This window comes from Colletotrichum siamense (assembly GCF_013390195.1).
Source record: "Colletotrichum siamense strain Cg363 chromosome Unknown KSG_Cg363_contig04, whole genome shotgun sequence".
Classification (NCBI taxonomy): Eukaryota; Fungi; Ascomycota; class Sordariomycetes; order Glomerellales; family Glomerellaceae; genus Colletotrichum; species Colletotrichum siamense.
Window position 1 is genome coordinate 1,914,128 of NW_023501017.1, and position 18,359 is coordinate 1,932,486.

At 56.7% G+C, this 18,359-nt stretch overlaps 4 protein-coding genes across 4 annotated transcripts; 3 read left to right on the top strand and 1 right to left on the bottom strand.

The window, feature by feature from the left end:
- Positions 1-605: 605 nt before the first annotated feature.
- Positions 606-4,455, top strand: ypp1 (putative cargo-transport protein ypp1; the record flags this gene model as incomplete). Its single annotated transcript, XM_036638314.1, has 4 exons — positions 606-611; positions 734-854; positions 923-3,768; positions 3,820-4,455. The coding sequence occupies 4 exons, from the start codon at positions 606-608 to the stop codon at positions 4,453-4,455; spliced, it is 3,609 nt and encodes a 1,202-aa protein (XP_036495433.1).
- A 1,028-nt stretch (positions 4,456-5,483) lies between these two features.
- Positions 5,484-6,786, bottom strand: CGCS363_v006466 (uncharacterized protein; the record flags this gene model as incomplete). The annotated part of the gene is made up of 2 exons (XM_036638315.1): positions 5,484-6,576; positions 6,659-6,786. The coding sequence occupies 2 exons, from the start codon at positions 6,784-6,786 to the stop codon at positions 5,484-5,486; spliced, it is 1,221 nt and encodes a 406-aa protein (XP_036495430.1).
- Positions 6,787-10,615: 3,829 nt separating this feature from the next.
- CGCS363_v006467 (Reticulocyte-binding protein 2-like protein a) lies at positions 10,616-12,197 on the top strand (the record flags this gene model as incomplete). Its single annotated transcript, XM_036638316.1, has 3 exons — positions 10,616-10,695; positions 10,767-11,288; positions 11,339-12,197. 3 exons carry the CDS (start codon positions 10,616-10,618, stop codon positions 12,195-12,197), a joined length of 1,461 nt encoding a protein of 486 aa, XP_036495431.1.
- Positions 12,198-14,505: 2,308 nt separating this feature from the next.
- On the top strand, positions 14,506-18,343 carry CGCS363_v006468 (putative peptidoglycan-N-acetylglucosamine deacetylase; the record flags this gene model as incomplete). Its single annotated transcript, XM_036638317.1, has 3 exons — positions 14,506-14,831; positions 14,882-15,209; positions 15,260-18,343. 3 exons carry the CDS (start codon positions 14,506-14,508, stop codon positions 18,341-18,343), a joined length of 3,738 nt encoding a protein of 1,245 aa, XP_036495434.1.
- Between the last annotated feature and the right edge of the window lie 16 nt (positions 18,344-18,359).

Consider the following 18,359-nt stretch of genomic DNA (forward strand, 5'->3'; position numbering starts at 1 on the left):
ACACTGGAAAAAATAAAATGACCCAATTGAGTCTCCAAGACAGTATTCGAGGCCTGCCGACTCGATAAATGTTGAGCGCTGTCTTCGTTTCACAGGCTGTTGATGCTGAATGAAACTTTTTTTCCTGTAAGTGAAAAAGGTACATTTCACATGTACCGTCGACTCCACTGTTGCTGTCGTCTGATTGGACGCATGAGACCCCCTGGTCTGTTATGTAAGGGGCATAACGAGCACAAAGATACAATAGTACAAAGAGGCCTTTCACAGGCACTGACAGGATCCCCTGATCTTCACCCGTTTACTGGCCCGTGCTCCCTCCAGGGACCTCGCAGTCCTTGGAGGTCCAGCCCATCTCACCGTCATTTTTAGTGCAGCGAGTGGCAGCAGCAGCAGCAGCACTACAAGCGTGTCATATCGCGTTCGCTCCCAATCACTTGTGCAACGTGCTTTCTCCTAATTAAGCCATTTCTCGGCTCCTAAACATCGCCAACCACCGCCGGCCCCCCTGCTATCTTCAACAAAACATGCTGTATGCCCAGATGCCGTGCTAGTAGAATTGGTTCTCATCTTCCCCCAAATATTGGCACTGGCCGAGGCATCGCAAAATGGCTGTGAGTGTGCTTTTCCCAGGGGCTGTGGACAGACCGCCCATCCCATGCCCCAACCCATGACGTCGAAGCTGTGTGTGCTGGACATTTTGTACTGACCACATGTTTGTCTTTGTTCGTTGCAGCCCGACCCGAACAAGGCCGCCCACTACATCAAGGCTCTCGACGATGCGAGATGCGACGGCAATTGGAGCGCTGTTCCCGAGTTCGTCCGCAAGATCAGGAAACATGCGCCTGACCGAACCTGTCGGTGCCCTCGAACGAAACCTGCATACGCGGCCCCGTCCACCCTACTGACTTCGAATCCCTTACAGGTCTGACCTTGGCCGCCGAAACCGAATGCGCAATTGCAAAAGCGACCGATCCCTCAGGCGCGGGCCGACCAGCAACTGCCGTATCCGCGAAGGACCTCGATGCTGCGAATGTCATCACGAAGCTCGAAGCGGCCGTCGACGGAGAGTCACGGTTCCCAGAGGACAGGTTCCAGGCTCAGGTCTGCGCTGGCTTGCTGCATTGGGTGGTTGGCGAGTTCGATCAGGCTGCCGCGAAGCTGCCATCGAACCTCGAGCAGGAGCTTGCGCAGCTCAGCTCTACCGATACGCTCTCCGAATGGACCAACATCAGCGCATTGAAGGCTGCTTTCATCAAGGCCAACTGCCTGTCTCGAAACAATGAGACCGCTGAGGCCCTGGTCGTTTTTGACTCTGCGCTGCCATCCGTTTCCGCGCCTTCGGCAACCCGCAACGCCCACAAGCAATTCAGAGTATGGTCGGAGCTCTTCCTGACGGAATACTGTGTGCTGCACAGCCTAGCTCTGCGCTCAAACGAGAGGTCGCTGGAGGATCCGAACTCACTCGCCTGCTTCCGATCATGGGCCAGATACTGGGAGTCGATGACGGGACCTGTCACAGGAGGGTATGGATATAGGGGTTCCGTGCCAAGGCGACAGGTGTGGTTAGAATACTACCTGGCTCTCACGAATATTCTCGAGCTAGATCTGCCCTTCCCGACAGGGTTCCTCGGCAAGATCACCAAAGAATCCTCAGCACGGAACCAGATGAGAATCGAGCTTAAGAAGACTGAAGCGGCATACCAAGCGCTCCTGATTGGCGAAACCACCTTCCCTAAAGCCGATGAAACCAGGGAAGAGGTTGAATCATTCGTAAGGACTGTCGTCAGCAACTGGTCTATCCTTTGCGGCCGCGGTTGGAAAGAACAGGACCTTGGTCAAGGAGGACGCGAGAGCCTCAGCAGAGGTGTTCTCGATACTCTCTACGACTGCGCAACCAAGACGTACCACTCCACTGCCATCCTTCGCTGTCTGTTTACGGTTCATCTTGCGGTGGCCGAGTTTGATCTCGCTTTCAAGGCCTTCGACTCATACCTGGATCTGGTTAAGCACGGCAAGGCCAGAGTCGACAAAACGGGCCACCTCGAGGCCAATCTCGACGATGACGGGACGGTGCTCGAGACGATGTCGCAATGCATTCTGGCTTTGTGTCGCTACGGTGGGAAAGACGCCGTCGAGAAGGCTCGTGACATTGGCAATGTGCTCGAGGACTGGTTGTTCAGACTGCCGCAACTGAAGAATGGTGTCGAGAACGAGAACAGTGTCCCGGAAGAGGATGAGACGACTACCATTCACCCCAAGATCCGCCCCCACCTGATTGCGCTGTCGTGGCAAGCCATTGGTCTCTCGCAGGCCCACTGGTCGAGAATCACACACGACGCAGCGTCACGAACCGAGATTCAGACAAAGGCAATCAGGTGTCTGAGAAAGTCGCTTTCCCCAGAGCTGGGCCGCACTAGAGATGTCCGCAGCCTCTTCGCCCTGGGTCTTTTGTTGGCTGAGCGGCGGGAACTTACCCCCGCAATCGACATTGTGAAGACAGCTCTGATATCCAACAAGTCTGCGGACGAAGAGCATAGCCTCTATCACGGCCCCTTCTGGCAGGAGCGCTCTCTAGTTCCCCTTTGGCATCTCTTGGCCCTCCTTCTGAGTGCGAGACAAGAATATAACATGGCTGCCAAGGCCTGCGAGGGCGCTTTTGAGCAGTTCCGTGACCCCTCTGTCCTATTCGGACGGCAGGATCTCCACTTCAAGAGTGAGCATCTGAATGATGCCGAGGCTCAGGACGAGAAGATTGCCAACGAACGTAAAGGGGTCGTGGACGACATGGACGACACGGAGAGAGAGAGCATTCTCGAGGTCAAGATGACGCAGCTCGCACTGGTTGAGCTTCTTGAGGGTCCCGATGTGGCTGTTAACGCAAGCTCCGAATTGTTGTCGCTGTTCAACCGGCTTTTCGGAAGCCTCGAAGCCAAATCTACAGCGCAACCGCCCAAGACGGGGGCCACCATGCTCCCACCAAAGAGCTCGGCAGGCACGTTGAGGAGTCTGAAGGGCAGCATCTTTGGTTCGCAGCGAACGAGGAGGGCAAGCATAGCGGAGACTGAGAGGACAGCGCGCCCAATGACTACTCAGACCTCTGCAAGTATCGCGCCGACCATCCAGGTCACTCAGGAGAACGGATCGCCAAACGAAAAGCGATCGCGCAGACTTTCTAGCGTCACCCGCCGGGCAAGAAGCGAGTCTGGCAAGAGGCACAGTCTTCGCAAGCGTGATAGCAGCGGCGGCCGCAAGAGGACATCAAGTGTTAGTAGCGCAGGCACGAACCCTCACGCGCCAACTGTTCTCGATGGCGAGGTGTATTTCACCCCCGCGGACGAGCTGCAACAAAGCGAGTTTCCGCTTGGAAACCGTCAGGCCTCCACGGCATCAACCATCTCTCGGGGCCGGTCACTCCATCACCTTGAGTCTTATACTTCTCAGAAGTCACGGTCTACCAACTTTTCCGAAATCTCTGCCAGTGCTACATATACCATCTCGAACCCCTTGCCATTAATACACTTTCCTCAGGACCTGGAGCGGAGACAACGGGCTGCTCTGCTGGTCAAGGTGTGGTTGATGATTGCGGGTTTCTATCGCCGGGCGGGCATGTTTGAGGACAGCAAGGGCGCCATCTCGGAAGCCCAGAAGCTCGTCGGCATCCTCGAAGCCGAGGTTGCCAAAGATCCTACCGGCGCTTTGTCTTTGAAGGGCGATGGCTGGGCGGAAAAGAAAGGGGTTGACGAACTGCTCGGAGACGTTTGGGCGGAGGTGAGTATCTTTCGTCCGGTATACTGCACGTAATCACTGACACATACCTAGTTGGGATATCTCTCGTTGGCCAAGGGATCGCCGTACCTCGCGAGGTCAGACTTTGAAATGGCCCTCACCCACTTCCCAGATCACGCTGCTGCGATCGTGGGCTTGTCCAATATTCTGCTCGATATCTACACCGAGAAGGTCTTGCCGCCGCCGGCAGTTCCGGTGCTGAGCGTGCCAGAAAACATCTCAAGTCTGTCACTGCCAGCGCCAGATCTGCCCAAGATCTCGGTACCGCAGCACGGCCTCCCGTCAGAGCCACTCGGACTGGGCTCCAGTGCGTCGGGCTCAGGCGTCGGCAAGACGAGTGCGCATCAGTCAGCAACGACCGCTTCATCCATCAAGTCTCTGGAAAAGGCAGAGTCGGACGAGAAACTACCTGCGCCGTACAAGGCAGCTTCACTGCCAAAGATTGACCGCCTCGCGGCGCGCGACCGTGCCTACGGTCTCTTGTCGTCGTTGACAAAACTAGGTATCGCCTGGAATAACTCGGAGGCCTGGTTCGCGCTGGCCAGGGCCCACGAGGAGAGCGGCCAGATCGACAAGGCGAAGGAGGTGCTCTGGTGGTGCGTCGAGCTCGAGGAGCACACGGGCGTGAGGGAGTGGCAGTGTCTTGGAAGCGGCGGATACGTGCTCTAATTACTTGTTGTAATCCGACCATCTCTGGTCCTGATTCCTGTCTACCCATTTCTTGGTTTACTATTAAGACATACAACGCACTCCAGTAGAGGCTTGCCGACATCCTGGCGACCCGTGTTCTGTAGCCCTATTCGATATCCGATTACTCTTGGGTGCCTCTGCTCGCCTTCATTCCTGACGCAGCCAACAGTGTATGGTGGAAATCTCGTTGGCTAGGGCTACGCGCCAACCTTCAACGCCAACGGGCCGTTCTGCACTTCTGCAGTCTCGCGGCCCGCCGCGGCCATCTTGCCTGTAGCTACCTAGATCGTAACTTAATCGAGATGCATTGCTCCCACCGGGCCAACGTCAGGAGATTTGTGCGATGGAACCGGGGAATGGGCTCAAGCAAGGCCGGAAACCTCCGCCGGAGGTCGCTCCCGTCGTACGGCAGTATGTGCAACTTCCATGGAAGCCGATATCCGAGCGCAGAATTCGACAATGGAAAAACCTTACTTCTGTACACATGCAGGTAGGTCTATGCACCTGTTCTCGCGCGCGTATGATCGGTCTTGTCAAGGTTTCCCTTTGCCGCTGGCCGCCCCGGTTTCTTGCATGGGTGTCCGTGTCTCTCTAACTCTGAGAAACTCTGGACGGCGTACGGCAGGTAGATTGCGGCGCGACTGAGAAAAAGGACGACAGAAGAGATCTGTGCGACATCCAGGACGTGGGGGCGTCGCCCTGCACAAGTTGATCACCTTCATTTCCGACCGCCTCGCTGCCGGGCTGGGCCGACTTACGGAGGATCTACGTCTCAAGTTGTGTTGTTCAAATGGTTATTTCGAAAAGTTAATGATCTATGCCATACATGACTCATTCCACGAGCTGTCTTGTCCGCTTTCCATTCAGGAGCAGTCCTCCAAACGCCAAGCCAAATTCAGTGGTAACAACCACCTGTAATGTAACAAACTTCGCCCCATGCGCCCTCCATGGCTCGAAATGTGGTCCTTTGCAGATTGAAAGTGAAATTTCTCATACAGAGCAAGGCGCTACCACATCATCAAGTTGGGTGGCAGCTTGGGGTATTCTTCGCCGTCAATCATCTCGGTCCCGAACGGGTAAGCCGAGAGAGCCTCCTCCTCGGAAATCTCCTCCTCGCGTTCGACCAGGCCTCCGTCCTCGTAGATGTCGATTCCTCTCTTCCAGTTGGACTTGCATGTACCCGGAACGTACTTGGCGGCGTCCATAGCCAACGTCAACTTAACCTCCGGGCAGTAGTCCCAAATGTGTTTGCGTAGGGCCGGGGTACCCCAGATGGCGCTGTGTAACCAGATACCGCTGCCACCAGTGTGATATCCCATGGGCTCGTAGTAGCCTTCACGGTAGTCGTCAATGCCGGCAACAAGCTCGCCTTCGGCGGCCGCCTCCAAAGTCGAGTTGGGTCCGTCGTGGTTGATCACGGTACCCGGCCCTGTGTGCATTTCACCGCTGAACATCAAAGAGACGGTACCGTTGGCAACCTTGCTGCCTGGGCGGTGAGCGAGGCGCTCGGCGAGCCAGACGTCCTCGGGTTCGGATCCATCGACACGCTTCTGGTTACGAAGAATATCGATCATGGCGCTGACACGGCGGATGGACAGACCGCCGTTGCCACCCCAGCGACCGCCGGGGTTCCAGGGGGCGCCGATCCAGTCATACTCGAGGTAGTCGTTGATATTCTGCCTGTTGTTGGCGCACAGAATGCTGTCGGTCTGGAAGACGAGCAGCCATTCGGCAGGCTGCAGAACGGTCTCGTAAAGCCACAGGTTGGTGAGGAAGCGGCTGATCATCTCCTGGCCGGCGGTGCTCATGTTGGAGGGAATATAGGTCAGATCCAGCTTGCCAGCGGCGACTTGCTCGCGAATGGCGACAGACTGGTTGATTGACCGGACCGAGTCAATGGAGCCCATGAATCGGAAGCGCCAGTCCGGGGGCACGACAGAGATGAAATGCAGCATCAGAGGCGCCAGGATAGGATTGGGTCGATTCTCGACGAGGAGAGCGACCTTGGAGTGGTTGTATGGTGAATGTGCGTATTCGAGGGTGACCTTTGGGACGGTCATCGTCTTGATCGTGGGTAGCGAGAGCCATACCGACACGCCGCTGTCATTTCTGTCAGTAACTCGTGCGGCGCACGTCCACAGGCGCAGCGAACAGCCCGTGATAATTCAGACGGTGAACTTACAGGAAGAGGACGAAGGCGCCGGCCACTCTCATCCGGCGGCTCGTCAGAGCCCACAGGGAGAGTAGCAGGACCTTGACCTGCTGCTTCACATCGGCCATGTTGGTGTCTGGCTGAGGTGGTAAAGCCATCTTGACAAAAGAGCCAAGACGGCTGGTAAAGAGCGCTGGGAGACGGGTCTCGGCGCGGCAGTTGCAGCGAGGAGATGCTTCTGTCGGAAATTGTGTCGGGGAAGTTGGCGGCCAGACCGGCTGTTGGAGCGGGCGTGTTGGCGATTCGCAGAGCCGTCCGGTCCACAGCGATTACGCAGGTCGATGGCGCGGATGGGCGGTAGCGTGCCAGGGGAGGACTAAGGCATGCCCGGATCCGCGGCCGGGTGGTGATTACGACGACGGCAGCGGATGGCGAATAGACTGGGCTACTCGCGCGGATACCAGCTCATGGCCCGCGATGGAGATGCAGGACAGAGGAGGTGTTGGAGGTTGAGAATGGAAGAAAGAGAGTGAGAGGGAAATAGAAAGCTGGCCAGAAAGCGTGATGTGATAGAGGCGCTGATTCCACTTGCACTAAGATGGCGGCAACTTTCCTGCGGCAGGGCCTCGAACAGCGAACCCGCAATGAATGTAGCTCTTGCCTCCCTTCAAAACGATGCCAGGCTGCTCGTCGAGGGTCGCGGAAGGAAAACTATCTGATGATAAGACACTGCACCCCTTCCCTTCCCCCCCTTACACTTGGCACCTGTCCACGCCAGCCTCCCACGCCTGGGCCAGACAGAGTTGTGCCAGCGAGTTCCAATCAAACAGGCCAGGCCCCGGGTCGTGGAAGTTTCAACCAAAGGGATGGCAAATGGGACGTTTTAGTGGGCTGCTAGTGCCCCCAGACGGCCGAGCCGATTTTCTTCTTTTCCCACACTGGAGCACCCAACCACCGCTCCTCATGCAACTGAGGAGCGAGAGAACTGGAGGTGAAGCGAGCTCCCCTGCAGCCTTTCCACCCCTGGCTGCCGTCGACGACCGCCGAGCCCCTGTCAAACCGCGCAATGCAGCCACTGTAGCAGCATCTAAATCGGTCGAGTACCTGTCAGGTATCACAAAGTATCCCACCGATGGTGACGGCCAAGCGCGATGATGAGGACCCAGGATGCTTTCGCCAGGCCACCTATCCGCACTGCGAGTGCGGTTCCTTCGCCGTCCCCTCCATTATCCTCTGACTTGCAGCTCTCCTCACACGTTTGACCCGGGGTGGGATCCTCCAGATTTAGAATGGAAGGGTTCGATTCGGTGTGTACTATGGCAGGGGAATAAGGAACGAACGGCAGCGGGAAGTCACGCCACCATTCACACTCCAACTCGACGACGTCTTCCAGCTGCTGGATGCCGCAACTGATACGAAGCGCCACGAAGCTGTCGGTCGGTCACAGGATGGCATTTTACGAACGGCGGTCGCGGACAGAATGCAATTTGCGGCGGGCGCAGCGATTTTCGTCTCTTCATCTTGCCCCGCGAACCGATTCGTGAGCGCCGGCGACTTTCGCAACAGCCTCCGAGACTCAGGGTACCTTGCTCTTTACCAAGTACGTGCAGGCCATGGTCGCAATTGCAAACCAACAGTCCCCCGTGCCGCACTCTCGGTATCGCCGGCCGTGTCACCCATTAGCCGGGCCGTATTAAAGCCCAGGGGTACTAATCACAGCGCGTCGCCCAATGCTAGCAGCATGATGGTGTGTTGCGCTGTCTACGGGTAGCATATGGGCTCCCGATAATCGCTTCTTCGAGACGAGTTGTCACAGACTCACGGGAGCCTCGTCAATCGCTTGATCCAACGTCAAATCAATCTCGGTTCCCCAGCTAGTACAACAGACCGAGACCCTGGGCCAAAAAAGACTGGATGCAAGGGCACACAAGGGAGGACCGTGTGTGGTGCTGTCTCAAATTTCTCGAGGCTTCGAAATGATCATCGCTTTTGAGTTTTTCAGACGAAAGGCTATTACATGAACGAACGGCGCCCACACTGATACACTGTGACACCGTCAGCAATTCGCCCGACTGTGATGGCTCATGCAGCCAACGGATGATGCTGTGTCTTGCTGTCTTGGCACCGGAGGCCGATGCGTTGGTTTGCTTCGCTCGCGTACATTGTACGATTCTGTGAATGGGAGGTTTTCTAGGTCGAGTCAAACCCGGCGGGCAAAACCAGTAAGTCACAATAGATGGCCCTTGCTGCACATCGCGAGCCCTGTTTCTCCAGGCTCCAGCCTCGCTCGGTTGGTTCCTCCACACCATGCAGGGAGGACGTGAGATAACAATGTCTTGGCCGTACCCATATCGCCCCTCGGACCCGGAGAAGCTCCAACTTCCTTCTGGAGACGACACGACGGCAGCATTCTTGTTGCTCGCATGGAAAGCGTAGAGCGGAGCGGGCGTTGAAAAGCCGCATCAAATAGACTCACCTCTCGAGATGGAAAAGAAACGGTGTCCTAAAGTCCGCCGCTGTTCTCGGGCGGAAGGCTATCGAGCGCAGCCTGCTCAGAGCTTCAGCTGGGCAGCGCCATTATTACCAGGCACATCATCCGCATATGCAGACGGCCGTCACTGAGGCCTTCATGCAGTGGTGTTGCTGCAGGTTCGACTGTCATCTGGAGTTGCGATAAGCCGTGCACGAATGGGCGGTGGTTCCATATCAGACTGTATGCAAGGTGAGGTTAATTCGAGTAATGATAGTTCGTGGCAATTAAAAGTTGGGGCGATTGAGGAGCTGCAAGATGATTGACGAACCCGTTTGACAGAGGAAATGATCTCAAGTGATTGTGATGGGCGCAAAAGAGACTGGACGGAGAGACAACGAGCCGGTGCTGAATCGCTCACCCCGGATCACGAGAGCGAGTCGCAACGCAGGGGGCCCTTTCCCTCAGCCGGGCGCCCGCCGCCCGCCGTGGGCTCTTGCAGTGTTCACTGTTCACTGTTCAGTCCACGGGCGTTGGGTTGACGCAGGGAAGGGCGACGTGGAAGGGAGGAGCGACCCGGGAAGGTGGGGTCTACGGGAAGAGCTCCTTCCCTGCATGCCACGCCAGCACCAGACGTTGGGCGGCCGGGCGGTACTTGCGGGTACCTGCCGGTCACTTTTTTCTGTCTCTCTTTCCTCCCTTGCGCCCATGTGCTCCATGTGCCACCACCAGTCCACCACCTCCACGTCCTCCCCCAAAGGCCGACTCGATCTCGAACACCATCAACCACAGTCTAGACGCTTTGCAGGGCCCTCTGTTCTCGCTCCCACATATCCCGCGCCTAGTAGCTCCCCCCACCCTCCTCACCAAATCATTGGTGTTAGTGCTGGTGCGTGCTCTCTGCTGTGGGCGCAAGTGGAATTGCTTGATTTCCAGGCCTCCCCCTCCTCCCGCGCCCAATCCGTTAGACCCCCAGGCTTGCGCTGTGAAGCGGACGTGGCCAACGGTACGGACATTTTGATGACATTCGACCCAGCAGTATCGGCACCTCCAGCAGCGACTCGTCATCTGCCATTGCGTGCCCTATCTATCTCAGGTTCTCTGATCGCCCTTGAACCCCTTGTATTTCGTTTTGCTATCCCTCGCAGACCTTGTCTCTGAATTCCTCCCGGCACACCGAACCCGAACGATACTCAGCCTCAATACCCCCGGAATTCCTGCGCGTCGGGGCGAACTTTCTGGACTCCCTCCAATTCCCTTCTAGGGACCTGTCAAGCTGTCCACAACGCGAAACCAAGTCCATATTGGCATTCTTTCTCGGCGGTTTCACAACTCGATATGACGCGCCGCTGATTTTCCGCCGACCCCGAGCGTTTCGTTCCCTCGACTGAGAGTATTGCCTCGACATTTTTTTTCGACTTCACCATCACTCACTACTGTTCCGTCCAAAACACCCGACAGCCGATCCCTTCACGTTCGTCTCGCTGCGCGTCCTTTGACGTCGACGCCTATTCGCCATGGCTGCCGCAACCTCCTCAACGAGCGCTTTTGCCATTACGAAAGGCAAGCTCCTGCTTCTTGCCTCATTGGCTATCACGTTCGTCTTCCCGTCTGCATATGCAATCATGTGCTCTTCTACCCTGTGCGCGCAACTGACATTTCGTGCAGATGGTGGTTCGCCCACATCCTCCCGGGCTACCAGCCCATGATCAAGGCGCAATTCAGGTCACGATTGGATGAGGCGCGGCAGAAGATTCCCAAGATCAAGGTCGACTGGAATCCGACCGACGACCCGAGAGCTAGATACAATGCGTCTAAGCTTGCGCTCATCATCGAGCCTCGTCCGCTCCCTCACCTAGTTCCCCAGCTGCTGCATATGACGTCTGTCGTGCCTCCTGACTGGAGATTCCTGTTCATCGGCTCCAACAAGAGCACCGTAAGCATCTCTCGGAGCTACGGCGTCAAGCACCAGCAGATCATCGGCAAGCTGGACTTGATGGTCCTTCCCGAGCCTTGGTCGATCGAGTCCAAGGAGCACATTTACCGTCTTTTGACCGACCGACGTTTCTACGACGAATTCCTCCCTGGTGTGGAGTGGATCCTCAAGTTCGAGTCGGACAGCATTCTGTGCTCCAACTCTCCGACGAGTCTGAATGAATGGTTGGACTGGAGCTGGGCTGGCGCGCCCAAGTAAGTCGACCCCATGCATCAATACCATTGCCGTCCTAACCCACCAATAGAACGCCCGACGACCGTTTCTCAGGTAACGGCGGTCTTTCCCTCCGTAGAGTGTCCTCTATCAAGAGGGTCTTGCAATTCCAGGAGAGATATAACAACACAGAAGCAGAAGATGAGTGGTACGGCAAGAGACTGTGGGTGATGCAGGGGGAGAAGGTGGCGCACGGGAAGAAGGGCGCCCTCGCCGTTGAAGAGGTTTACATGGAGAAGCCGATGGGATACCACATTCCCGACGGCGGCAAAAACCTTCCCGACAAAGTCTGGAAGAACCCGACCCAGCGGAAGAAGATCTTTGACTACTGTCCCGAGGTCAGCCTGATCATGGACATGAAACTCGAACGCGAACGCTGCGACGGCGACAACAGAGAAGGAGGTATAGGCCCCACCGACGCAGAGAAAGAGCAGGCAGAAAAAGAAGCTAAGCAGAAGGCCGAAGAACAGGCAAAAGCAAAAGCGGAGGAGGACGAGCGTCGTAAAAAAGAAGGTGAGGCAGAGGCCGCAAGACAAGCAGAAGAGGAGCGCAAGAAGCAAGAGGAGCAGCAGAAGCAGCAAGAGGAGCAGAGAAAGCAGCAAGAGGAGCAGCAGAAGCAGCAGCAGGAGCAGCAGAAGCAGGAGCAGCAGAAGCAAGCCGAAGGCGACGCCCAGAACAAACCAGCTGACACCAAAGCAAATGGACTAGACGACCTTGACGAAAATGTCCTCGACGAAATGCTCAAGCTCGACTACGGTCTGGGGGGCGACGGCTCCTCTCCGTCCGGCCCGGGATCCACTGACGACGCCGACGCCAAGGCTAAAGCGATGGCTGAAGAGGCGAAAGCGATAGCCGCCGCGAAGGAATCGGGAAGCACTCAACCACTCTAAGGACAGGACCGACCGGAACTTCAAGATTCGACGAGCGATTGCCGGGCCCACGACATGCCACGACTCGGCGAACCGATAAAGTTGACCGTTTACCACAGTCGAATCGGAATGCTCCGAGGAAACGTCAGCGACACCAGGACGACAATGCCAGTTGGTACAACAACGAAAGTTGAGGCGACAAGGGAAGTCATGTTCTACGTCAACTAATCCGAAATGACGGTGCTTTAACAGTATGGAGGGGGGGATCTTTAAGATGCACACCGTGGTTCAATACCAGCGGGGGCACTGATCTTTTAGGTTGCCGCGAATGCCGAGGCTTCCGCAAACGGCGTTGGACAGAGGGTTGTCGTGCGGTTGTGGCCGACGTCACCCAGACGAGGCGAGGAATGGTCCGATAATGGATTGATATACCAATTCCGGAGAGTGTGGCGTCGGGCGTCATGGAGTTTATATGCATAACCTCATTCAGCACAATGGTAGCCGGGTTACCGGCACATCGGGGTCAATTCGGGAGGGCAGCGTGGGAGCTGTCAGGCAGGACACAATTTCAAATGAACATTCCGCGGAGAACAAGCTTGTTTTCGCCCAGCCAATTGCATGGTTTCAGTGAGAACTTGACCGGCCACATCTACAGGCAGCGGGCACGCCGTCGCGGGAGCTCGGGTTCGGTTTGCTAACGACGGTCCCAAAGACTCGGTTCACCCTGGTCAAAATGTTATCGCTCGACTCGGCCCAAGCAGCCGGCCGAGAGACGAGATGCATGAAGACGATGGGATGACAGCACCTGTGCCATGCCGATCCTCCGATGAAGTCTGCACTGCTTTGTTTATTTGTTTATTCCGCAGGCGCTTCGTCCAACTAGGCATCCTGGCTCCAGGCTTCCATGCAGGCGCAAGGACGTCATCTGCAAGCTTGACCAGACCGGTGGGCTCGCGTCTGTTCTGACCTGAAGTCAAATCTGCATCTCAACATCTGAGCGATGGCCTACCCTCTGGCCAGGATCGGGTAGTTCAACGCCAAGACCACATCAACACATGGCCGGGCGACGGATACTGACGCAGATTGCAGGATACGCACTGAGGTGTCAGGGGACGCTGCTCACCTACGCGGTGCGGCAGAGCCAAGCAATCAGGGTTCCCCGTGGAGGAGAAAGGAATGAAAGATGAGATCGACCGGCAACCCGAATGCGTTCGTCCCATTTCTATTTTTTTCTCCGATCTTGCCAGCAATGGCCCAATCAACGGGGTGCGCTACTGTCAGGCACGTCCGGGTTCGGTTTAGTGCTGCCGCGTTCTTGACTCTGAACCAGAATCGCTACTCTACCCGGAGCCAAAATGGACAGACACGGAGGTAGGCTTCAACACCACGGAATAGGCTCCCAAGACAGCCTTAGAACGGGTGATGTCTTGTGGCGCGCCCGACCAGGCTTGTCCGTGATCGGCTCTCTTTCTTGTTCCTTCGACAACCTCCACAACTCGCTCCGTTCGTTCGCCTTTCATAGCGGACGTCCAGAAGGGTCCAACGATGTGACCACGGCGTGGCATTCCACACCCCTCGAGCCTCTTCGAACCCGTCGGTGCGGCCCCGTACAGCCACTGGCGTCTTCGGCTCGTCCTGGCGTTTCCTCCCACAGTCACAGTCGCAACCGGTGGCTTGTCGCCCAGCCCGCTCTGACCGCGTTTCTTTCGTGTTCACTTACCGTCCCCATCGGTTCATCAGTTCCTATTCCCGTCTCGCTGCCTTTGGTATGGTCTCACCTGAACACTACCATGGCATCTTTATCGCTTTCGCTCTTGGCGACGAGCTCAATGAATTTCTTCAGAACGGGTGGACCGGTTTGCAGCGTGTCTAAGGCTAGGCGCGCACATCACGGCGATTCCATGCCGATGAGTTCGTTACTCCTTACCGTCCAGATGGTGATCGAGAATCTTTGACGCCACGCTAACTTTCCCGACCCGGCTACTTGGCGGCCTCGCCTCTTGACCCTCTAATTTCCATCCATCACTGCTCGAGCCTCCCTGAGGGGGGTGGGGGGTGCTTCTTTGCGTTCATCAGCAACCATGTTGTGGAGAATGTGACGCCGTTTCTGATGCCACGACTTCATCCTTGACGCCTCCCATGCTGTATATAACTTCGATGGCCGCGCTTGAATCATGGGGGCTTTTTTCTCGGTATCCTCTATCAAGGTGCTTCAGTGTCCCTACAAGAAGCTTGGAGTCATTCTTTTATCTCCTAGCCCTTTCGTTTTATTTCTTTGCACCACTCACTATACTTCATATCTTAGTTTTGTCTAATACAGCGAGCCACAATGCGTTGGTCTCCCCTCCTCCTCGCCTCCCTCACTGGGTTGGAATTTGCTCAGGCACATGGCCACGATGAGCATGAGCCTCATATGAACGTTATCTGGGGACGCGGTGGGCCCAACGAGTTGCGACAGAAGCGTGCGGCGTACGAGGCATGGAACCCTCCATCAGTGCCACTCAAACCCCGTGGAGACGCGACAAGCCCCCTCGAAGCCCGACAGACATCCGGCCAGACACAGGCCCTGCCCTCCGGAATCGCGGTGGGAGACGGATCGCAGTGCGGCCCGACATACGGAGCTTGCAACCCGGGCGACTGCTGCTCGGCCTCAGGGTATGTTGCAATCCTTCTCCGGCACGCAATTGGGTACTAACCTTGGATAGATGGTGTGGTCAAGGTCCTGCCTACTGCAACTCTCCCGATTGTCAAATCAGCTACGGCCCTGCTTGCGACGGCAACCAAAGGCCAAGCGGCCCCGACACTTCCAACGACGCCAGACCCAAGCTTGGTAGCGTTCCCTACGGCGGTGTTGGCATCTACAACTGCGTCAACGACGGTGATGTCGCCATCACTTACGACGACGGCCCGTACCTCTACACTGATGGCATGCTGGATGCTTTCAAGGCCCACGGTGCTGTTGCAACATGGTTCATCACTGGTAACAACATCGGCAAGGGTATGATCAACGCCAACTACGTTAGCACCATTCAGGTAAGACCCCCAAACGTGGCCGTAATCTGGCAGAGATCTGACAACAGCAGCGCATGATTGCCGAGGGCCACCAGGTCGCCAGCCACACGTGGTCTCACGAGAACCTCGACTCCTTGACACTGTCCCAACGCAAGAACCAGATGGTGTACAACGAGATCGCCTTCACCGACATTTTGGGCTTCTACCCTACTTACATGCGTCCTCCTTACTCCATCTGCGGATCCGAGTGCCAGGGACAGATGGCCGACCTTGGTTACCACATCACCTACTTTGATCTCGACACTCAGGGTTACCTGCACACCGACCCGAGCCAGATCGGTGTCAGCGTCAACCTGTGGGACCAAGCCATGCTGGCCAAGTCTCCTTGTAACGGCTCCTACTTGCACATCGAGCACGACATTCACCAGCAGATTGCCCAAGTTCTTACTCCTCACATTCTGGACTCCGTCGTTGCCAACGGCTGGAGGGCCGTTACCGTTGGCGAGTGCTTGGGCGATCCCGTTGAGAACTGGTACCGTCGCGGCAACCCCGGTTACAACTTCAACATCACCGCATCGAGCCCCGCGGTCTGCGCTAGCACGGCATCCAAGACCACGACTGTAGCTTTCTCTACCGGTGGCGCGACCACCCTTCCCACCTCCACGTCCCTGGCTGTCTCAACTGACGCTTCCTGCGGTGGAACCAGCGGAAACACCTGTCTTGGATCTAGTTTTGGAAACTGCTGTTCCGTCAACGGCTGGTGTGGTAGCACCAACGCGTACTGCGGATCAGGTTGTCAGTCCAAGTTTGGTAACTGCGGAAGCAACGCCGGCTCCAGCAGCACAGGTAGGACTTCATCTACTTCTCGTCGCAGCACCAGCAGCTCCTCCTCGCGCACCAGCTCTTCTTCGCGTGGCAGCTCGTCGACCGCTCGCACGAGTTCCAGCTCGTCCTCGCGGGTTTCTAGCTCCAGCTCGCGTTCCAGCACTGGCACGTCGCGCACCAGTTCCAGCTCGAGCACTCGTAGCAGCACTGGTTCCAGCTCTCGCACTTCCGCTACCGGAAGCGTCACTGCTGCCACCACCGGGTCTACTTCTCGCACAGGAACTTCTTCTCTGACTCGATCATCTTCAGTCTCGGGCTCTACTTCAGGCTCTGTTTCCGGGTCTACTTCCCGTTCTACTTCTTCTGCCTCCGGTTCTTCTACCGGCTCCACCGGCTCCGCCACTGCTGCATCCGTCTCCGGCTCGTCCACCGGCTCAGCGTCTTCTTCTGCATCGGCTTCTGGCTCCGTCTCCGCCCAGTCTGGCTCATCCACGGCCAGCGGCACGGCTTCGGGCTCGTCATCTGCCTCTCGTTCCAGCACTGGCACCGCTGCTCTCCCCTCTTCCACCCTTCCCGTCTCCGACAATGGCGAGTGTGGTAGCAACAACGGCAGAACTTGTATTGGCTACTCGCAGGGCAGCTGCTGCTCCCAGTACAACTACTGTGGAAGCACTGATGCTCACTGCGGCACTGGCTGCCAGAGTGTCTTCGGTACCTGTGGCAGCTCTGTCAACGCCACATCTCCCAGCGGCACCGCGAGCGCCGTGGCCGGCTCCAGCTCCCGCGCCAGCTCTGCCGGTACCGCCTCTGCCTCTGCTCCTCTCGCAAGCTCTACTTTCCCGGCCACCAGCGATGGCTCATGTGGTGCCGCGGCGGGCAAGAGCTGTGTCGGTTACTCTGGAGGCACCTGCTGTTCTCAGTACAACTACTGCGGTAACACCGATGCCCACTGCGGTACTGGCTGCCAGTCTCTCTTCGGTAGCTGCCAGAGCTCCGCGTCCGGCGCAAGTTCCGCAGCAAGCTCCGCTGCAGGCCAAGCCAGCGGTACTCGCACTGCTTCCGCCTCGGCATCTACCAACACCAACCCTTCTAGCGACGGCTCTTGCGGTGGCACCAAAGGCTTCAACTGCTTGGGTACCAACTTTGGTGACTGCTGCTCGCCTTACGGCTACTGTGGTAACACCACCGCTCACTGCGATACGGGCTGCCAGAGCGGCTTCGGAAAGTGCTCTGGCACCGGCTCGGATGTGAACGTGTCTCTTGATGGAAAGTGCGGCAACACGGGCACCTCGGGATCGGAGACCTGCCAGGGCTCCACCTTTGGAAACTGTTGCTCGGCTTACGGCTACTGCGGTAGCACTGATCTTCACTGTGGCACTGGATGTCAATCCAGTTTCGGCACATGTGGTATGTCAACCGAGGTCACAAGCGCATCGACGCTGACCTCTTCTATCTTACCTTCTGCTAACACTACTTCTCAGGCTCTTCCTCCGCAGCAACCACCTCTGCCAGGTAATACCTCGACCGTACCTTCGTCCCAATCGACCATCACGGACAGCTCGACTGTTGCTACTACTAGCAGTGCTTCGGTTGCTGCTGATGTCATTGGTAGCTCTTCTGTTGTCACTACTAGTGCTTCCGTTTCTGCCGATGTCATTGGCAGCTCGACTGTTGTTACTGCTGGTAGTATTTCCGTTTCTGCTGATGCTATTGGTAGCTCGACTATTGTCACTACCAGTAGTACTTTTGTTTCTGCTGATGCCACTGGTAGCTCAACGGTCGTCACTACCAGTAGTGCTTCTGTTTCTACTGGTGCCGTTGTCAGTTCGTCTGTTGTCGTTACTAGTAGTCCTGTCGTTGTTCCGGATGTCGTTGTCAGCTCCTCTGTCATCATTACCAGTAGTGCTGTCGTTTCTCCCGATGCCGTTGTTAGTAGCAGCCCCAGCAGCTCGTCTTCTAGCAGCGTCACCAGCAGCAGCCTTCAGTCTTCTAGTAGTAGTAGCAGCAGTTCCAGCAGCGATACCAGTAGCAGCGTTCAGTCCTCTAGCAGCAGCAGCAGCAGCAGCAGCAGCAGCAGCATCTTCAGCTCCTCCACGTTGTTGACATCCACCACGACGTCCTCCTCCGCTGCCCCTTCGCAGACGGCCAAGGTCGTCAAGGTCGTCAACAACGTCGGTGACTCCTGTGGTTCGACATTGGGACAAAAGTGCGGGACGGGTCTTTGCTGCACGAGTAAAGGTCAATGTGCGACTACAAAGGTGTGGGTTTGGAACAATAGCAATTGCTACGCGTTCAACGGCTGCCAGCCGGAATGGGGTACCTGCTTCTAAAAAAAGGAGAAGATGA